General features: G+C 41.7%; 1 protein-coding gene across 3 annotated transcripts in view; it reads right to left on the bottom strand.

Moving 5' to 3' along the window:
* The window catches only part of kif1aa (kinesin family member 1Aa), a 34,598-nt gene extending 13,854 nt beyond the window's left edge, over positions 1 to 20,744 (bottom strand). For 2 of the 3 annotated variants that reach the window (XM_076079308.1, XM_076079307.1), the window contains exons 1-24: positions 20,639 to 20,744; positions 13,014 to 13,087; positions 12,235 to 12,417; positions 12,078 to 12,143; positions 11,698 to 11,876; positions 11,296 to 11,407; positions 10,962 to 11,039; positions 10,741 to 10,806; positions 10,632 to 10,649; positions 10,450 to 10,528; positions 10,287 to 10,365; positions 9,909 to 10,051; positions 7,217 to 7,350; positions 5,683 to 5,762; positions 5,093 to 5,168; positions 4,358 to 4,437; positions 4,158 to 4,264; positions 3,970 to 4,050; positions 3,479 to 3,659; positions 3,169 to 3,241; positions 2,810 to 2,900; positions 2,564 to 2,712; positions 2,288 to 2,466; positions 1,932 to 2,069 (exon numbers count right to left, since the gene is read on the bottom strand). In XM_076079308.1, the coding sequence (XP_075935423.1) occupies positions 1,932 to 2,069; positions 2,288 to 2,466; positions 2,564 to 2,712; positions 2,810 to 2,900; positions 3,169 to 3,241; positions 3,479 to 3,659; positions 3,970 to 4,050; positions 4,158 to 4,264; positions 4,358 to 4,437; positions 5,093 to 5,168; positions 5,683 to 5,762; positions 7,217 to 7,350; positions 9,909 to 10,051; positions 10,287 to 10,365; positions 10,450 to 10,528; positions 10,632 to 10,649; positions 10,741 to 10,806; positions 10,962 to 11,039; positions 11,296 to 11,407; positions 11,698 to 11,876; positions 12,078 to 12,143; positions 12,235 to 12,417; positions 13,014 to 13,087; positions 20,639 to 20,744 (2,552 nt within the window). Of the gene's footprint in view, positions 1 to 1,931; positions 2,070 to 2,287; positions 2,467 to 2,563; positions 2,713 to 2,809; positions 2,901 to 3,168; positions 3,242 to 3,478; positions 3,660 to 3,969; positions 4,051 to 4,157; positions 4,265 to 4,357; positions 4,438 to 5,092; positions 5,169 to 5,682; positions 5,763 to 7,216; positions 7,351 to 8,869; positions 8,909 to 9,908; positions 10,052 to 10,286; positions 10,366 to 10,449; positions 10,529 to 10,631; positions 10,650 to 10,740; positions 10,807 to 10,961; positions 11,040 to 11,295; positions 11,408 to 11,697; positions 11,877 to 12,077; positions 12,144 to 12,234; positions 12,418 to 13,013; positions 13,088 to 20,638 lie in introns of all 3 variants that reach the window. The other variant, XM_076079306.1, reaches the window with a different exon arrangement.
* Between the last annotated feature and the right edge of the window lie 718 nt (positions 20,745 to 21,462).

The raw sequence follows: 21,462 nt of genomic DNA, 5'->3' as shown, positions 1-21,462 counted from the left end.
CTCATGCACGTGTTGAAAATGGGGTTTCTGGTGCAGCCAGAGACATGGGAACTAGGTTAGAACAGTTGGATAGAAAGCACACACTTGTTCAAACAAGAGGGGCAGTAGAGCACCATAGATGGACTGGACCACAGGAGAAAAGCTGCCTCCCTTTAAAGGGACAGTTCAGATGTTTTTGAGGTAGGGTTGTATGAGGTACGGAGTTTGTAGAAGCAGACGGGACTACCAGCACAGGGGCAAAGGGGTGTACTGCTGTGGACGAGGGCAGCAGCAAAACTTATTTTAGACACCTAAAAAATAAAGTGCATCAGTTTAAGTGTATGCTGTATAATTCCACCGCTTCATTTTACCCTCAGACAACCCTTTCTGAAGTTTACTGAAGTCGTTATATCCATCTATGCCCTCTTCAAGGCCACTAAACTCCTTTGACCCAAACAGTAATTTTACCTCACAGAACACGGGACTATTCAAAGTAATCAAATGACACAAAACAGCTAACCAATCGAGTGACTCCCGTGTTCTGTGAGGTAAATCGTTTTTGTCAAAGGAGTCTTGTGGCATTGAAGAGAGAGTAGATGGCTTCAGTTCCCTGCTGTCTTATGGCAAGGAAAGCTGTGAAAATATTCTAATTATAGCGTACACTTAAACTGATAGATTATTTTTGGAGGCTAAAATATGTTTTGCTGCTGCCCCCGTCCTCGGCAGCACCCTGCTGCGCTGGTACTCTTGTCTGCTTCACCAAACTGGGGGCGTGCTGACCGCCATCAACTTTTGGTTTTAATTTACAGAACTTGCTAACACACAATATATGTGCCTGGTTTTCAGAGTGCATGTTGAAATTAAAACTCACCTGGAAGAAAAGACTAATGCTTTTAGTCCTATAAAAAAAACATGGGGTAGTGGTGCACTTTTGTGGCCGAGATGAGTATTACAACAACAAAACACAAAATGATCCTGAGAAATGTTTTTTCATCTTGCAAAACTTTTTCCCTCTGTTTCACAGATGAAAATTCGTTTTTTAAGGAACTTAGAAAGATTAAGCTGGGAAATTCATTTTCACATGTTCTTACGTCATAAACACAGGAGAGAACAATTTAGATCAGACTTGGAAAGACTTTCTCACTCTCCTCTCAGGGCTTCTGTAGAAATCAAAATGAGCTGACAGACGACATTTCAGATTACCGCCCAATCATTTTTGCTTGTCTTGCAGGAGCTAAATGACATTAAAGGCTTGATGCTGAATATTATGTAACAGGGCCATGTGACACTGTGTGGGACCTGTTTACGAGAGAGAGCGAGAGAGAGAGAGAGAGAGAGAGAGAGAGAGAGCTTGGCAAAGAGATTGAGAGGCTGTGTGCCAAAGTGGGAGAGAAAGAATCAGCAGGCTTTGAGTGGGAGGACTGAAGAAATGTCGATCTGAAATGTTCCACAGATGATTTTTCCCATTAAAAAAAAGAATGAGCCTGGCATGAACTAGCATTTACTGATCATTTCAATTGGCTGTCAAATCTCTCCGTGTTCACGACTTCATTCATTTACAAAGCACATAGAATCTGGAAAAGTAAAAAATTGACAGTACCGAGTTAAGGCTTTTCCGTTATGAGAAGATATGGCATAGGTTTGTTATGAATCAATTTTCAATATCAGCTGTAATGGAGAGATTTCATGACAGTGGTGCACAGACTGGGAACACCAGACATCAGCATGTCATGACAGAGACTCTGTAATGAAGTGGGCTGCAGACTGCTTCGTGCTGGTGTCTCAGTCATTATGGTCCATCAGTTGACCAGTATGCACAATATGTGGTAGTTAACAGCCTCCCATTGTCCCGAATGGAATGTCTAACACTGGGACCTTTTATACGAGTTCAGCATGAACGCCTTCCTGCCCTGTCCACATACTGCATAGGGCCAATGTTTCGCAGCATTTACCTGCCAACCAGACGGAACCAAGGGAAGCGGTCATAAAAGGGGTCCCCTCCGGTCTTCACATTTTCACCGTCTTCAGCGGTATTGTTGGGCACATCAGCAGCACGATCGTACATCTCTCTCATCAGCTCCAGCCTCTGCCTGCAAGAAGCAGCAAACAGTCGCCACATTAAGTCACTGAGCTAAAACGAGGCCCGGCATGGAGTTACTGTGATATTACTGATTACTGAATCAATACTTTTTGTTCCATTTTTTTTTTAAATGTTGTTTTTACTGTTTTCTTTACATTATTATATTTTACAATGACAGTATATTCGCAGTATTTTTGAATCAGACTTTTAAAAACATTGTCATGTAACCTTAGTTTTTCCAGTGTCCAATAGTGGGTGGCTCCATTTTTCTGGTCCTGCACCTCCACTGCCACAATGGTGCGTGGGAAGTGTCGCTTCTCTCTGTCCTTGGTAGCCTCTGGGGGCAACAGGTCTGGAGGCAGCGGGGAATAGAGTGTGTCTGTGAGCAGCACAAACTGGAACTGGACCTGCAGGGGCACAGCACAAGCATTGGTGTGGTCAGAGAGACATGTTATAACATCCATCTGTGGATCTACTGTAAGTTGAAATGATAACATGTTGCACCTTCTTCTTGAGCTCCACGCTGATGGCATTGGCCTCCTTAAGGAAGATGGCATTGCCCCATAACAGGTCACGGAGAGAGGTGAACTGGTAGCACCGCCACTTACGAAAGCTCCACACAGCCAGCTCCGTTTCCCTCTCTGTCCATTGCACTGTGGGCCAAAAAAAAAGGACAAAACACAATCATTTGGTGAGGATTTGCTTACTACCAACATAGATATGTGGCACGTGTCCAGTCCTTTGCACTACCTTCCTCCTCTGGCTCTTCCTCTTCATCAAGCGTTTCTGGGTAGTAACTGTCCACTTGCTTCTGAAGAGCCTCCAGCTTGCTCTCATAATCCTAGACAATTAAATAATGAAGACCCATGTCAAAGAAGACATTTAGGAACAGATGTCAGTGAGTAAACTGTTCGGTATATAGGCATAACTGTTGAAACAAAAAGTCATTACAAAAATACTAATGTTGTTGTATGTATAACATAGAAAAAATACCTTGAGGCTTGTTTTCATTGCAGGAAGTTTTGTTTTATAATTTTTACATTTTTGTAACCTCGACTACTTAAATAAACACCTTTAGATAATGCACACAAAGCTGCTCATCACTGTACCAGTCTTTGCTGCTCCAGAAGGTTGTTGGCTTCCTCTCTTTCTTTGCGATACTGGTCCTCCAACTCCTGCAATCTGAAGACAAAAAAACGCGTTTGTTTCAAAGGAAACACTGCTCTGATGTTGCTGGAGCAGCATGCCATTTACTGTGCTCTGTGCTGCAAGGTTTCAGTGTCACCTGTAGTTTGCTTCCGTATCTGTTGTTCCCGTCTACAATACGCTGGTGAGACTATCTGCTACCTACACAGGCTTTCTTGAAAAATTCAGGTATGAATGAATAAATAAAAGGCTCACTATTTCCCCCCAAAGTACCTCTGCTCCATTTCCTGTTTCATGTCAATGCCCTGTTTGTCCAGCAGCTCCCTCTGGGCGAAGGCCCAGTCCACGGGCTCAGCAGGGGTTTCTGCACACGGCGTCCTCTCCCTCTCGGCCCTGGCCTGCACAGGGTGGTTGAACCGGAACACGTGGCTCTTCCCCAGGATGATGCGATTTCCTTTACGTGAATAAGAAGTCAAAATGGCACACACGTAGAGCATACAACACACGCGTTTCTAATAGGTACCCATGCATAAGGAGAGGTGAGTTTTAGTTATTGTGGATTTTTGTACTTTTTACTTAGTTGATATTCTTTACTGTTTATTACTTATTTATAATACTTGCTGCTCTTGTGTTTTTGTTTTTTACCATGTACCTTGTTTGCACTGTCCACTTTGCTGCTGTGATCCTGTAAACTTCCCCACTGCGGGACTAATAAAGGATTATCTTATGTTATCTCATCTTAAAGTCACAGAGAGCTTACTGACCTGATATGAGGACAGTGGGCTCGGTCACTCTCTTTCCGTTGACGTAAGTCTCAGCTCCTTCACACGGCTCCAGGACAACTACTGTTTACGAAAAGAGAGGGCAATATGAGGCTTCACTTCCTGTCTGTCAATATCAAACTGTGACGTACACGACTAAAAGCACACGGAGGAAGATAAAGGTCGCTCACTTTCTCTTGTAGGGCCAGTAGAACTGGTGAAGGTGCAGTGCTCATCCTTGATGAAGTGGCCGCTGAGGACTATATCCTGACGACTGCTGGCGTCTACACGACCTACCCTAAAAAAGTAAATCAATTCCTGATTCAATATGACAACTGAAAATGCAAGAAGCACTTGAGTAAAGATTGTTAAATGTCTGACAACATCTAACCTGGTGATGCCGTCTTTAATGTAGTAGAGCAGGCACTCGGACATCAGAGGATCCTCGTTGAGATTCACCAGATGAGGTGTCTAACGCAGAAAAAGGAATCATTTACTAACCGTAAAAATGTGGTTAGTAATACACATAAATTATTCATTATCCATGTTATTTACAATATAACATATGCATACACTGCACACCAGAGAGCTGAAAAAACAATCAGATATAGTTAAAGCCATGCAGTCAAATTCACTCCCCACAGCTTCACCGCATGAGTGTTAGTCTCAGTCTGATGTTTTAGGGCTGCAGGAAAACAGCCATAAATCACTGAAATGGGGGCACTACCCCCCCCCCCCCCCCACACACACACCCACCCCCCCACCCTGCCATGTTTACACCCATTGCTGCCTTCGGCGTTGCGAGGGAGTGTTTGAAGTGACTAATGAAGAAGATTTCAGATAAGACTTTAATGAAAAAAGAGAAACCCTCGACTGCTCAGCCTCGGCGAGGCTCGTGTTGAAGTGAGGCTTCAGAGCACTCAAGAGAGGGAGGCAGCTTTAAACACTTCACAGCTACAAACCTCGTTGGGGGAAAACAGCCCGACTGTGTCGATAAACACAGGCTGGGGCTTTCTAGGGCTATCGGAGGGCTTTGGGGTAAATAAACAAGCATTTCAGTGAATAATATGAATGGTAAGTGTTAGATCACAGAGGAGAGTTTTGCAGATGCCTCATGTCTTCTTACCTTCTTGGGAGAGAACACGCCGACCGTCCCGCCATCTTCTCGCATTGCTACACCCATTTCTGCCAGCAAGGCCTCTCTGTGGACGAATGCACGACTCAGTGAACCAAGCGGCTGCAGGATTTGTCGTATTTCAAGATGCCTCACACAACAATATCGTTTACATGCTGGTCAAATGCAAAGTGGTTCATTTTTCTGTACAAGTGCATACTGATTTGCTAAATACTCAATAAGTAGCAACAACCTTAGGTCAAGAGGAAACACTATATATGCTATAAAGCTGCTCTTCTTCATAAGTTATAGTCATTTTAAGATGAACACATTTTATAGACAAGAAAAACAGGATTATTGACTATGTTATAAAATATATTATATTTTACTAGTATATTAACTTGTCTTTTTAAACTGTTTTCTGTTATAAGCTTGTTGTCTCTGTGTGCATGAATTGTTGTCTTTTTTCACAATTTATTTGTCTTTTCTAAGAGAAAAACTGAATCCCAAGAAGGATTTTTACTAATAAAATAAAGTAAATAAAAATGTATATTATATATTTATATATGTATATATAAATATAGGCCTATGGTATATCTCACCTTTCCATTCTAATGGCTTCCGTTCGGCGAAGTTTCTCTTCCCAAGTCTCATTGAGTTCAGCAATGATTTTCTCGGTTTCCTGACATTTCAAAAGACAGGGGTAATTAATACACGTCTAGTGTTTTATATTTTTGTTTTTGCCAACAAATCCCATGAAAAGACCAAACAATTAATTGACGCACTGCACAATCATTATGTGCTATATTCAAAGCCCGATATGTCTTCTTCCTCTGTGCCTCAAAGCTCCATTGTTGTTCAAAAACTATTAAAAACACATCAATGAGCCACTGGTTAAGATGAACGTGGGCACTGTAGTTAACTTTTGAGCAATGCATGGTTCTGCCGGGCATAAATACTCAATCTAGCACCAGATCCATGACTGAAAATAGTCCTCAACAAAATCACAATTTACTCCTGTTTGAGTAACTTTGAAAACTGCAGTGTGCGACTGTTTTTTATCTTTCTCCCGTCATCCCTCTAAATACTCAAAGATTTATCATTTAAGTAGGAATTAATGGGCCAAACAGACCATATTGATAAACAGATTAATGCATTGTTAGTTTTGGTCCACTCATGAGATTTGCCAGCAATAGCAATAATATAGAATATTGCCAGCCTTACACTTGGACGAGGTTATGAGTAAAATGCTTAGAGAGCACACTGAAGACTTATCTGCATACGATGATGAACAATATGCAGCTTTGGGAATATCCAGTCTGTATTTACACTGTGTCAATGCAGAGTGTGGGTTTACAGATGGACAGAACAGCATTTTGTCATGGGAAAATATGTCATAGTCTAATGTGAAGGTTTAAAGAATGTAAGTCCTAAAAGAGCAGACACCAAACTGTAGTTTCAGTAGATGACTTTAATTAGTTTAGTATCCAGGTGTCTTGTTATCTGTTATCATTGTGCACTGTTTCTTTCTTCTTCGTAAGACAGAGACACAGAGAGGCCTTGATTAACAGAGATCCTCTGTTTGAAATACTTTTGACTTCCTTTGCTGACGCGTTATCTGAAGTTGTAAAGGCGTAAACCTTTGCATGCAGATATGATGTGTGAGGGTAAAGAATGTCTATTCTGTCTCTGCAATGGTCATTTTAACAATGTCACAGTGGCTTCAAAGGAAGCATCTGCTGTGAGTTTAAACTGTTTATTGTAAGGCAGACTGTGAACAAAGGGATTTGTAAACAGGAGATAAAGCATCTTCCTGACTGTCTTAAATGAAGTATACTAAGGCTCGAAGGATGACCTGCCTTTTATTGTGTTCTTTGTGTATTCTTGTTAGCTAAGCAGATAACAGGAAGCTGTCTGAGCATAAATGTCCATGCATTGTGACTGTTGGGTAGATCACTCTTCCAGATCACTGCAATGTGTCTGTGAGACTGTTCTCTTTGCTTGCAAGCAAATAAATTGACTTTACAAACCTTGATCGTTCATCAAAACTCTGTTTTACTTTATATTGATAGAAAACCTCAACTTTCTTCTCCCGACTATAAGAAATACTCCACAACAATTTCCACCAGCGCTCACCTTCAGCCTCTCGATGGCCTCTTCGCTGCCCGGGCTGAACATGATGCGGTCATGAAGACTGGCGATGGATCCGGCGCGGCTGGACAAGACTGAGAGAGACGGAGAGGGACTCATCCCCGTCATGGCATTCGTCACTGTGGAGAAATCATCTCTTTGATTCACAGCTTGGCCTTTATTGTTATTGTTCTTGTGATCGGAAAGGTCTGTCGGGGGTGGGGGGCGCGGGGGGTGTACAGGAAGTGGGGTCGGGGTAATCGCTAACGGGGGAATAAAGAAATGGAGAAATGCAAACAGATAAGGAAGAGAAGAGAAGGGAGAATAGAAAAAGAAAGAAGATATGTGGCTTGAAACAAATCTAACTCACAGAGAGAAATGTTATCTTCAAGTATACAAGCGAGGGCAGCAGCAGCAGAAAGCCACGCGCAGAAAAGAGCAACTTAAAAGATGCAACAGGGAGGCCATCCAGCCATGACCAAAGAAAATGCAGCTATGCTACAAAAACTTCAAGCAGTGCGTCATATGCAGGAACATTCACAAACAGGAAAATCTGTTTTTTAAGTTGCCATATATTTATATCGTTCCTCCGCCATTTCAGAAATAAACCCGAGTATGAGATCGGGATGCTATTGCTCATTGCCAAGCAACGAAAACAAAATGAGTCATCATGTATGGACAATTAAATATATCATAAGCTCATTTGTGCAGAAACTTAATGACTCATTTGTAATAGGTTCATGTTTTTCTGCAGAGAAAATCGGGAAGCTTGAACTCTCATTTAGGATTATTACCTAAAAGCAGCAAGATGCATCTGATGCTCAGTGGGCTTCTCTAACATTAGAAACGTCAAACAAATGACTGAAAGCAGTAATCCATTTTTGTAGTTCTTAAATCACATTTTCAGTGTTTTATCCTGGGATTTTGAAGGCCTGTGATAGAGTCGATGAAAGAAAAGAATATCGACTCTGCAGCTGCTGCTATAGCAACCACAGAGCAATAAGTGTATCACACACATCCATCTGGACAGGCTGTCGGCCGCCAAGATGGATTTCATAATATTGCCTTCGCAGTGCAGTTAATGAAGTCATGTGTTATAGAAAGACTCATAAAACGATATGACTTCCTTAAAGTTGCAATATTATGGAAGTGATTACACTCTCTGTGGCTGAAGGCTGACTCATCACATATGGCTGCCGACAGGGGGCGATAGAGTCCCCCTGCCAGGGGAAGGGGAAGCTACAGTTTCTACATGAGGGAAATCATAGATAGGGAGGAAACATAACTCATTATGGTCTATAATCATATTGTGAGGCTCTGCTTTGTTGCTTCATGAACAATTTAGCTTTTTCCCGCCAATGCTACAGCTACGAAGCCATACACAGATCTCTGCAGCACCATGACACGGCACATTCGTCCCATTAGGAGCTGAAGATTAGAGCCAAAATGACAAAGCTTAAAAAATCAATAAGACTGCAGGCTGCTTGTATTGCGTTAGCATTTGTATTTCAGTGCGACTCGCCTAAAACATTCTGATCAATGCTTTGTGATATTGCGGTGCTGCAAAGAACACAGAAAAAGAGCTACTTTTTCCTGTCACATCAAGTGCCGGTGATGCTAAGCTGCCACAAGAGCAAAAGCAATAGCCAGTAAACACACATTTCAAACCCTCTATGTCAGCACCAGACCCTCGAAATGCTGGGAGAAGAGAAGAGAAAGAGTGACAGAGAGACAGAGAGACAGAGAAGGAGACAGCGTAACACCTTTAGATAACAATGTTCATGGACCGAAATCTGGGAATAAAAAATATTTTATGACAAAGTTGGGGATGTACGGAAGCCCTGAGAAACAAGTAAGTTAACAGTTTTTCCAGGTGATTATATTTGTCAGGTGTGTTGTTGTAATACATATTTTGGCCACAAGAATTGGAAGCGCACCACTACCCCATGTTCTAAATAGGACTAAAAGCATTCGTGTTTTCTTGCAGGTGAATTTTAATTTCACCGTGCACTCTAAACACAAGGTACATATTGTATGTGTCAGCAAGTTATGTATATTCAAATTCACCTGTTTCACAGATGAAAACAATATAAGGAACTTAAACATTAACTTAAACATATTTGTTTCTCACTTCCCTCTCGGGGCTTCTGTAAAGATGTGTGGACCAGAATTCACATCTCTTTTAGTCAATGAAGAAGCAGACAAGTCACATTCACTTCTTGTTGTTGACCGGTGTTATTTGAACAAAATAGCTAGATCTTACATTTTTAATAATCAGACCCTCTGTGCCAGGTAAATGCCCACAATTTTAAACTCCACACCTCCTGTTTGTAACAGACGTTCATTACTATTACATGCTAATGTTAGCTAGCTTGACGTGCTAGCTCCAGTAGCCAATGCTTGAAACCCCGCCCACACAATTTCCCACCCTGCCTGTTTTTCTGCCACATCATGGGAGTAAACTGCACTGCAACTGCAGTCTAAAGAGAATCAGTCGCTGTTCATCTCCATTCACGTCGTCTTCCTATTGATTTTTCTGCACTGGCTCTTAATATATTTCGTGTTGTTTCAACAGTGTATCATTGAGAAAAGTGTGCACACTAACGAAAAGGATGTAAAACCAAATTTAAAAAAATGTTTGACATTAAAATCCAGAGATGGACTAATGCTCACATAAACCAAACAAATGGTCCCTTACTGTCAATGATGTCACCCAGGCCCTGGGAGAAGAGGAGGTCTTTCAGACGGGACACCTCCTCCTTCAGCTCGCGCACCAATCGGTTGTTGGGATCCTCGTTGATCACAGCGTTGCAGTGGATCTGTTTGGCGCGGTCTGCGTACCTGCGGACATGAGGGAGGGATCATTGAGCATGCGACACAGGTGAGGGAGGAGACAAATTCGCAGGATTCTGCAGTTTGGCACTGCAGCTGCAACTCATGAAGGGTGAAGTGTGAAAGTGATGCAAGCCACTGAGGGAAAACGTGTATTACGCAACACTTTGGACTCAATGACATCGATGTCCCTGAGCGGCTGTGTGGGAGGGAAAAAAGACGCAGCAGAAGATACGTTCTCTACCTGAGTGTGCTGAGGGTCTCGTCGTAGTTGATGTCAGCTGGACTCAGGGCCGCTACCATCGTAGTACGAGAATTCCCCCCTGACAGAATGAAGGCAAACCCTTTAGTTTCAGTTTGTCAAGGTCTAATGGATCACTGGGAGCACCGAAATATTGTGCTCATACCCAAATTTTCTCTCAGTAACCAGGTCAAAACCGAATCTCTGTAGGGGATGAAGTTTTCCACCTTCTTCTTCTTTTTATTCTGTGTATCAAATTAAAACACCACATTCAAAATCAATGTATTTATTGGCATTTGCGTTAAGAAAAACAAATGAATAACAATTTTTTAAAGTTAAACAAATTACCTTATTTGAGCCAGAGTCCTGAAAGGAAGTAGACAGTAAAATTGACTTGTGTATCCTTGATAACATCTGCTTTGTCTCATAATATACAGCATGCAGATATAATACATACCACTTCTGCCAAAGCAGAGATGACTTTCCCCAGTGTAGTTAGAGATTTGTTGATATTTGCTCCTTCCTGCGATAGAGCAAGAAGCAGACAATGATATTAACAAGTAAACACAGTGATTCACTGTTTTAATATTGACATATATTGTAGGCATATTCAGAGAGGAAATGTGTTTTTAGATCTGTGTTTTTATATCTAAAATGCATTAGTAGGAAACACTTCACCTTAAGCCTGGTCCCTTTGGCTCCAGTAGAGTCGGCCCTCTCACTGCCGGCCAAATCCACCAAACTTATCTTACTGACCTGCAACAGAACATCCAATAAACTGACTCCGTTATTTAAACTACACAAACAGAAACAACCCCTAAAGCTATTCATCATTATTCAGGAGACGGGTCTCATTAAAAAAACATCTGCGCAACGTAACCTTATAATTACAGTACGACCTTCAAGCAATCATTGATTTCCTTTTAAATCAGCGTCATCAATCAGCTCATTGATAAGCAGTGGCAGCAGCTCAATGTTAAATAAATGCAGTCGGGATGGGATAGAACCCGACCTTCTCAGAGGTGTTATCAGTCTCGGCATCGTGGCGCTTCTGAGTGAATATGATGTTGAAGACGGCATGCGAGCGGCTGCTCGTCTCGTTCATGTTGGTGGCGGCCACAGTCCTGTGGACACAATGGAGACACGTTCATCAGCTGTTTGCTCCACAATGAGTCTCTTACTGTGACAGAGCAAAATACTAGTCCTGATATTTCTACTGTAGGTCTGACAAACTTAATAAACAGAATTTGAATTGAAATAGATAGAACATAATAATCCGCTGAACCTTAATATACATTATAAAGAGCTTTAGTTTTTGACCTTCAGGGCCTTGAATCTGAACCATATATTGTATATTTCACCATATTATCTATAACAACGGTGAAGGGCCTGAATGCATAAACAGCTCCATCACCTGGCCTTGTTGCCCGAGTCCATCAGGTCCTGGATGTCGTTGTAGGAGGTGACAGCCAGCTTGGACAGGTCCTCCACATAAGGTCCCATCAGAGGATGCTCTCGAACGCGCAGGTTCCCTTTGTTCTTGGGGTTCAGTAAATCTCGCACACGTTCACAGTAGATTTCCATGTAGCTTACCTGTTCAGAATCATTATATTAGCTCAGCACATAGAGCAGACCTCTATTTGTATCAACTGCATTAGGTGTTTGTGTCAACATGCCCAGGGACTGCACATGGAAATAAGCTCGTACAGTAAATGTATTCTGCTTGTGTGAGATCAATGATGAATAAATGTAATAAACAGGAGGAGCCCATGACAGAGAGAATCTGATGCTTACCTCCACAGAATAAGACATGCTGTTGCCTGCATTGTCATTGAACTTAGTGAAAAGATCTTCACACAGCTGGAAGAAGACAAATATGAACGTTATAGTCACATCATGTCCCCTTTGATTTATCATCACCACTGGTCCAGTAATCACAGTAAGTCTGTACCAGAGGAATGATCCCTTGTTGATCCTTGACATCCTGTTTCCCCATCATGGTGTAGGACTTGCCAGAGCCCGTCTGGCCGTAAGCGAAGATGCAGACGTTGTATCCCTCGAAGGCGTGCAGCAACATTTCCTCTCCGATGTCTTTGTACACTTGCACCTGAGAGGCAAAATTGATGTCCTCTGGCTGCGGACAGAGATCAATAATCAGCCACTTAAATCTTAAACTTTCTCGTAAACCTGACAAACGATAAAGTTAGGGCTGGGCGATAATTCAATGTGATCGTTTATCATTGTTCAGTGGAATCGTATCGTGATGAAATCATATATCAAGTACGTTGTGTAAACCTTAAATAAAAAGCACACACTAACTCAAATTTCAAATCTGTTAAATCAAACAATTGTCTAAATCTGACCGAACTGTGTTTGTGTAAACAGTGTAAACAGTCAATGAAATATTTTTTTTCTCTATAATGTCACTGACTGTTATGTTCAATTCACACAAAAGTTCTTAATAAAGTGATAAAACACTGAGTAAGTTTGTCAGGTATTTAATTCACAGGAATATACAAGGCTTTACCATGTGGTTCTTTCATATTGACTATGTATTCATTGAGCTACCAGAAAATGTGCTATATATATATATTGTAATCCAGATATCAAATCTATTAGATTGCGGCCATGAAGCCCAGCCCTACATAAAGCATCCACAGTGATGCACATGTGTGTCTTTGTTGGGGTGTCAGTACAACATTCACGCTGTGGGGGTGCAGAGAGACTTACCGAGGTGTGGGACCAGTAGGAGTAATCAAAGTTGAAGCTCTTGTTGTCTTTGGCCTGCTTGGGGTTGGCGATGGCTGAAAGACAGGACAAGGAACACGAGTCAGAGAGCCGCCCACGTGAAACCGTATCTGCGCAGTGTCGTGTTGTGCTGATAGAACTGGGAAGGCCCGGGTCGCCTCCTCTTTCTGAACCAACAGTCACAGGTAGTGTTTGGGCCTCTGCACTACAGCAAAGCATCAGACACACGGGGACAAGAAACCGTCTGGCAGCTTCTGGAAGATGAACACTGAATGCTGGGACAACATTTTCCTCTCCTGCGTTGACTGAAACTCAGACATCGTGTTATTGCAAAATGACATTTCAACCTAACCGCAGTCTCTTTGCCCACATTAAGGAGAGACACTACAGGTAAATAGGGTAAACATTTAAGCTACTACACAAAAACTTCCCAAGTTGTTTACTTACATGAAGACAGTTATTTTATGGATTACAACTTTTCTGAAAATGTACTTTTAATCTTATCAAATATGTGCCAATCTGCATACATTTCCAAAAAGCCAGATTCATGATGAATCTTCAGCACTGCTCCTTCACGGCCCTGCTGGAGGCTCTGTGAGGCTGCAACACTAATTACACACCAAAACACAAAGTTGTCAGGTTAAAAAAAAGAAACTATTTTGCTCTGCCCTCTACAAATCCCTCCCCTCCGGAAGGACATTCCAGAGTTTCAGGTGAAGGACAATGTCGCTGCAGGAGTAACACATATCCTGAGGCTGTTCCACACTTAAACTCAGACACACAAGCATCTTTAGTCGTAGAACAACATTTTAAAAATAGAGAGGTAGCGGCACAAAGGAACACGCAGTATAAAACAAATGTACTGAGGAACAATCCCATCAACTGTGCTGACATGGCAATTAAATATTGGATTTTATTCTTACTTGCCTGACGGCGGTGCCAGATTAAAAAGCCACGTTGTTACCTAGCAGTGGCCATCTTAGGACAGCTCACACTCAGCCCGTCAGACTCGGCTCATCTTTCAACAGCGCCGCTGTGAAACCACCGTCAGCCTCAGCTGCACTTCATCAGGATCTCACTTCATCTTTGTCAGCCTACTGACCTCAGTGGATCTCACAATATTCATTTAGTCCAGACTGACGGATGATCTAATTTAAAGTATTTGAATTGTAAATCACAGGTTTGTCCATTTAGCACGAATCAAAATGGAACAAATTCAAATTGACATCTTTCTACTCAAACTGGAAAATAACCTTTTCCCTTATACATCAATTACTAAAATTATAATCAATATTATTATAATTTAAATGTCATATTCTGGTCTGGTAGGGGCATATAGGCACTCACTCACTCCATCATGATGACAAACATCTGTTCGCTGTTACCATGTTATCCCATGTATTCTGCTGTTATGAAGGTTATGCATCGTCATGAATCAGACAAAACAATGCCTGAAATGTCTGAAAGTGAACACAGGACTTTTTGATACATTGATGATTTATATTTCATAACTTCTTTCTTGTCCAGATGTTTCACTTCTGGAATGATGCATTTGATCTGACAACAGAGCCACAAGAAGTATAATACTCGCAAAAAAACAACATGCAGCAATGAGAGTTCTGCAGAAAAATGCTTTCAGAACCAAATAAAGCCGTGATTTTCATGATTTAGAGACATTTTACAAATACAGTCTTAAAAGGCAAAATATCAGATACATAAATGCTAATTGCTTGTTTTTTTTCCAAAAGAATCTGTCAAACTCAGGTATTGAAATCAAATATTGAACTTAATACCACAGTCCGTGGTATCGTGCTCTCACAAGAACAATATATCTGGTGTGGTCTCTATGAAAATGCTTCCTCCTTCTCCCGGAGCTCCAGACACCATTTTCTCTGCTAATGCATGTGGTCGATAAGAGAGGAAAAGGCCCCGGGCTCAGTCCACTCTCAAGTAAGTGGGCGCACGTTTACTTCCTTTCTACACTGCTACTGGGTTCCCAGCCATGATATATGGGCCAGTGGGGCTGACGTGGGTTTCCGGTTTCAGGCCCGTGACACAGACATGAGGCCTGATTTACCAGGCTTGACGTGACCACGTTCCCTGGAAGACTTATCTGAATTCAGCGCTTACCGTCGTCATGAAATCAAAGAGGTTTGCTGCTAACCGTAGCCACAGAATCCATTTCATGAATTAGCTAGAAATGTTTTCCGTACTGCTCATTTCCTCCGCTGTGCACTGTCCCCTTTCACAAACCGTCCTCTACAATAACGACATCAGAGACATCATGACATCACCAGATATTCCGGTTAGACCGAAATATCTACTTAGAATTGGAGGGACAGCTGGCATGAATCTAGCGATGGCGATCAATCCCTCCACTCATCACATTTGTGTTTCAGTGATGCTGTTGAGTTCAGCCTTATTACCTGTTCCAGTAGAGCCAGACTGCTCACGTATTCTGGAAGTAGGCTTTGGCCGTGCAGTTGTTTGAATCTTACAATAAAAAGTCGACTTGAATAAAACAGTACTTAACAGAGGCTTTGCACCCGTCCTATCTAACCACTTTCCTAAGAAAACGCAGATTCTGTGCAGTAGTGATGCAGGTGAAACACTGAAATAAAGGGTGTCAGCGTGTCACACTGCACCTTGCTTACAATAACATGTATCTCTAATTATCAACCAGTCGGGTTGCAGTTTACTTCCAAGTCTTTACAAGAGGTCATCACTTTAGCATTTTACCCTATTCTTGAGTTAAGATCAAAAAAGTGTTTTGTGATCACCACCTTCTAATTAGTTCATCCTTGAATCCAAGAGGGCGTTTCCGATAAATAAATTCCTCAAAGGTGTTGCTGAGATATCGTGTTGACGGGAATGGACCGGATGGACGTACTGGTCTGGGCTGTGATTTCATTGCAAGAGACACTTCATATACTGCATTTCTGAAATGCAAACATCCTCCCATCATTGATGAAAAACGGACGTTTAAAAGGTCCTCTGTGAAAAGCCTCTATAGACGTATTTATCTAATACAGCCTGACAATCAATGCAGGTCCCGGAAGGTCTCAGGCTGCATCGTGATGAAAACAGGAAAGAAACACACTGGTGTTCCTGGTTAATAATGCCGACATTGTTTTAGGAAAAGTGGGTTCTATAACAGAAGAAAGACATAAAATAAACCAAAATAAATCTGATTTACCCAGAAGCAGAGCCTCTGCAGTCCAACTCTTTGTTTACTCATCCCTGATTGCGGTATGATTCATACAAGACCCCCCCCCCCAAACATACTCTGCCTCGCTCTCCGATAAGGTAATCACTTTAGGGAGGCAGTGATGGGCAGAATATGTGAGCGTTACAGTGAGACGTGGGGCCGGGCTGCCTGTTTAATTGCCCCCGGTAGCTTTGGTGACGTTCTCAGCGGTCACAGCTTGCGTGTCAGAGCGATCTCCACCTGAGGCCGGTTTTAGCAGCACGCTGAGCACGTCTCCACCCTTCATCATGTTCCCTTTTACTATCCGTCTTCTCTTTTTATGACGGAAACGCTTTTTAATCACGAGGTGTTGAGTTTATAGACGACGGCGGGTCTGGAAGTCATGTCATGGGGGGGATCGTAATTAGAAGCGATACAACAGCAAGTCATTTCTCTTCCGGCGGTGTGCTCACAGACAGGAGGAGGTCAGGAGTCTGTGCACGTACCCACAGAGTGTCCACTTCTATCAGCGTCATGCTCTTCTACTGGTGGGTTGAGGTGGACACTACTGCCATTCACACTTATTACTTTCTCTCTTTCAAAGATGTGATTTGTGTCCTGTAAAGATAAGCAGCAACAATTCATAAAAGCTGGATGTAATTTCCTACTTGAAGAGACGACTTCCCAAAATCTGATTTTAATGCTTCAAATATGATCCATTCAAAAATTCCATCCACCTCTAGACCATTTGAAACAATTGGGGGGGGGGGGGGGAGATATGTTTTGCTTTAAAATTACTTTAAATTATTTGATGATCAAACTTTGTGTTCTACATGGCAATGCAACAATTGTGCAACTTTTTTCAAACTGATCACTTTTGTGAGACTTAAACATTTCACTGTAAATACTTTCAAATGCAAATACATTTTCAAGATCGATATGTTTCTTTGAAGATACTGTAGGTTTGTTCTGACTTCACATCAGGGATTTTAATTCCCCAAAACAATGTTTTGGAATTTGAAAATAAATATATATTGTATATTTCGATATAACCCTAATTGAAAAGAGTGTGCACAATATTTGTATATACATATATATATGTATATATACATATATATATGTATATATATATTAGTTCAAGTTGAAGTACTTTACTCGTGTCATGTGGCTGGCAATGACAATCTTAGATCTCAGGCTCCGTCCAACAAATCCTCATTAAATATGTATATATATATATAAGACTTAAAAATAGTGCATAAGTTAAAACATAGGGATAAAATATACACAAATCAAATATAAAATGAATTAATATCAATTTGTGGTTGACAGGTCTGCAGTAATTGCTATGATTTAACAGGAATATAATGTAAATGTATTTGCGCAATGAGAAGTAATCAATATATACACAGAGATGTAAACAGGTTGTAAAACAGTAAGTATTGTGTATAAACGAGCAGTATTTTGTAAAACTACACCACTGCTCATCTTTATCTCTGTCAGTGATGCCCACATGTCTGCTCTGGTTTCATTTGAGTTGTTATAAATATAAAGCATATTTTCAGCATCCTATCATAGCCCATTCCATGTTTGTCCTCCTAATTGTGAGTGAGTGATGCTGGTCAGACCGTCATGGGTGACCTGCCCCAGTCAATAGGGAGGAAATGTGGCTGCGTCAGCAGGTCTGGCTGAGGGGATGTGAACCCACTGACAGGGACTGGAGGAGAGCCACGTAGATGCTACTATTTTCAGCAGCAGCAGCAGCAGCATGTGCTATGCTGTCTGCCGCTTTATGTTGGACTTCTATCCAAGTTTATAAAGACTAAGACACCCAGAATTAGCATTATGGAGCCGTAAACATGATGCTAATGAGGTACTCAAAATTCAAAAAAGCAACATGAATCTTTAAAAAAAATGTAATCTGGGTCTACATTCAAACACATAGAACATACCACACTAAAAGACATTTGCAAGAGTTCTTATGTCCAGATATTCTGCATCCACTATTAGTGAAATGTCCTACAAGTTTAGAAGTTTTTTGCTGCAACATAGATGTCAGTCTATCCGCCAAGTATATGCAGCCAGCAGTCCTCTAGAGAGAGGCCTACTTTCCCTTCAGCTCTGTCCCCTGCATCTTAATGAAGGCCGGTGTGGGAGGGAAAGATCTCTCAAACAACAAGATTACTGCCATTCTCCTACTTTGTGGGAACGGGGGTATTGACCCACTCATGAGTGTCAGAGAGCACAAAGCAGAGCGGCGCACACACAGAAAAAAAGCCACTCCTTCTTCTTCTTCCTTTCCTCTGCCCAGACTACAAAAAAGACAAGCGGGCATTTATCCCCTCCAGACACTGCAACCAACGGGCTTTTTCATGACATCGGCCTGCTCACGTCCTCCAGTCCACATCCAGAGCCATTGACTCGGTTTGGAGGAGACATGCCGTCTCAATGAGAGCGGCTTTGTGTTGTGTGGGTGTGACCAGCAAGATGTTTTCTAGACCTGTTGACATTATTGATAGAGTCTGTTTCATTTATGTGATTTCATTAAGGTACATTGATTATACAGAATCGTCACTTAGGCCTCTCTAAAAATCTGAATACAGACGTCCTTAATGTCTTTAAAGGTGATCAGTGTTGGGCGCTTCCTTATTGGTCAAAATGTCCACTGCAATATTTATTTTACATGACACTGCAATTTACCGGCTTGTAGAAGTGATATATACTGTACTGTGGGGAATCAAGCCCACAAGGTAACTGAATGGTGGATGCAGGTCTGAGGAAATCGTTTGCACAGTCTTGTGGTGCTTATATTAGATATTATAACTATTTCTGATTTTACTATAATTTATAAATAGATAAAACCTACATTCTTGAAAAACAAAAGCCCAATATTTCTCTATATTTATATCTTGTTGAATGAGCCACAGTAAGTTTGTACTGCAAAGCTACTGTGGTGGGTTCTCTCAGGAGGTCTCCATACAAACACAGTTTAGGAATACGTTCGTGAATAAGCAGGAGCCGACCAAATTAGAATTAAGTGAAGAACAAGCGAACACCATACTAATTATCATGGTAACATGCTTCATTAAAAACAACGGATCCACTTTGTGTGATGAGAAAAATTCTAATTCACAGATTAAGTCAAAACAGGACGTCGCCAAGGACATTTCAGTGGTATCCACATGGCAAATACATCGAAGTTTACGCTGCTGACAGCAAAATACTCAGAAGAAGGAGCTCTGTGCCAACAAAATGTAGTCGCCCTCACGCTGGGAGATCCTGGAGGGACTTCATAAGAACCCATGTTTTGAGATTTCCTTTTAAAGATTATAAGTGTTTAATCTAACAGGGAACTACATCACAAAACGCAACAAATCGCACAGTTAAAACAAGTCGGCCCAAAAAAGCCACCCAGCTTGTTGTCTAGTCACCCATGACATGGGGGGGGGGGGGGGGGGGGGGGGGGGGGGGAGAGAGAGATGGCTAAATTAGGACAAACAGTAAATATTTCAGGAAGCCTCATCCATTATTGACCAATGGCTTTACCTTCCTAAGCAGACTACATATCGAGTATCTTTCCAGTCTCCTCACTCTGCACCGGATAACCCAAGGAATGTGGGTGCTCTAAACTACATACTTAAAGAATATATACAACAAATGGCTGCAAAAACAAATACAGTAGGTTTAGGCAGGAAACCTTACTGTAGCTATAGGCAGGTACACAAATGTTTGTATGGGGTATTTAATGTTGACAAAATCATTCGTTTTCTTTAAAAAAATGTATCTACTATCATACGTATTAAATAGTTACATTAGGGGCAGATTTGAATGGAAAGACTAACGTTGAAAATGTTGAATGAGGAGCCATTTTTAAACGTGGCTTAATCTGGCCACATGAACACATAACAGGCCTTGCCCTAAATAAATATCAGGCGAAATATGCAGGAGATTATGTCACCTCGAGCACGATGATCAATAGACTTCCTGACGCAGTGATACATTTACATCACTGCTCTACTAAGAGTGGCCCCTTAATTAGACAATCTCAACAAGGTTGACATTTTCTCCGTAGATGAATAAAAATACTTTGCGTCTTCAATATTCTTCTCATGAAATTAAAGCTGATTCTAAATACATTTCCTGCTCATATCACATGTTTTGGTACAGGCCTGCTTGTTCACAGGAGATTTGCACAGTCACTCCTGGTACTGTGCAATCTATTCATCTTTCCAGTAAACCCCTTGGACAGGGGGTTCAGGGGTCAAGGTCAGCAATCGCTCTGAAAAGCCTGAACCTGCGCCTTCTGGTAGAAAAAAGGATTTCCCAGCTCAAAGCTTACATCTAGCTGGGTGCCTTGAATAAAAACAATAAAAACAAGTACACATAACACACATGCTGTAGGTGAATGTTAGGCTTTTCTTACTGGTGGTGTTTCCAGACATCTGAATGATGCATTTGCTGTCTTTTCCGATCTCCCTTGAGTTGAAGGGGCGGACACGCACCGCCACCTTCACAGAGGCCCCTGCCATGACGCTGTCTTCCTAGCACCTTGGGGTGCCTTCTTTAGTGGCCAGGTGTAGGGCCCGCAGGTCTGTAGAAGGGAGCACAAAGTGAATCTTGATCAATACAATTCTTAGTTTTATCAATTCATGTGCACAGGACATGCTGCAACAGACGTACGTCACCTTTTTTGTCACGAAACTGAGGTGTATTTTTTATTTCTTTTACATCTGTGTTCAAAGTTGTGAGGACAGAACATGAGACCTTATGGTTGACGTGACGAGCACAATTGAAGAGGGCAGGGCTGTGTGGCTGTAACATGAAAAGACCACGCATGGTCAGCTACAGCCAAGGGAGACGGATAATAAAGCTAGCAGTAACAAAAGAAGTGCAGCAGCAGCAGCTAAATGTCAGGCTATTTCTCCGGCTGACAATGGCTCCGAAAACCAGCCACAAATCCAGCGTCTGGCTCCGATCGGCGGCTCGGTCTCATGAACAACTCGTCCCCTAAAAGACGAATTATCAACATGAAATCACTGTGGGAGTTTAGCGTGTGGTGTCATCGCGAGTGTATCAGGAGCAACCGTGACTCATCATCCTCTGTGGCGATCAAATTACAATCATTTAATGTGTTCATCAATAAGCTTTAACAGTGAGCAACAGGATACAAGCAGCTTTCACCGTCTGACTGTGAATATCATAAAGCTATCATCATTTATAGCTATCAAATATATTATTTATTAATAG

The sequence above is a fragment of the Anarhichas minor genome, unplaced genomic scaffold (assembly GCF_050575085.1).
Source record: "Anarhichas minor isolate MPS153535 unplaced genomic scaffold, ASM5057508v1 ptg000071l, whole genome shotgun sequence".
Taxonomy (NCBI): Eukaryota; Metazoa; Chordata; class Actinopteri; order Perciformes; family Anarhichadidae; genus Anarhichas; species Anarhichas minor.
The sequence above is the reverse complement of the archived record's forward strand: the minus strand, read 5'-3'. Positions and strand labels throughout refer to the sequence as shown.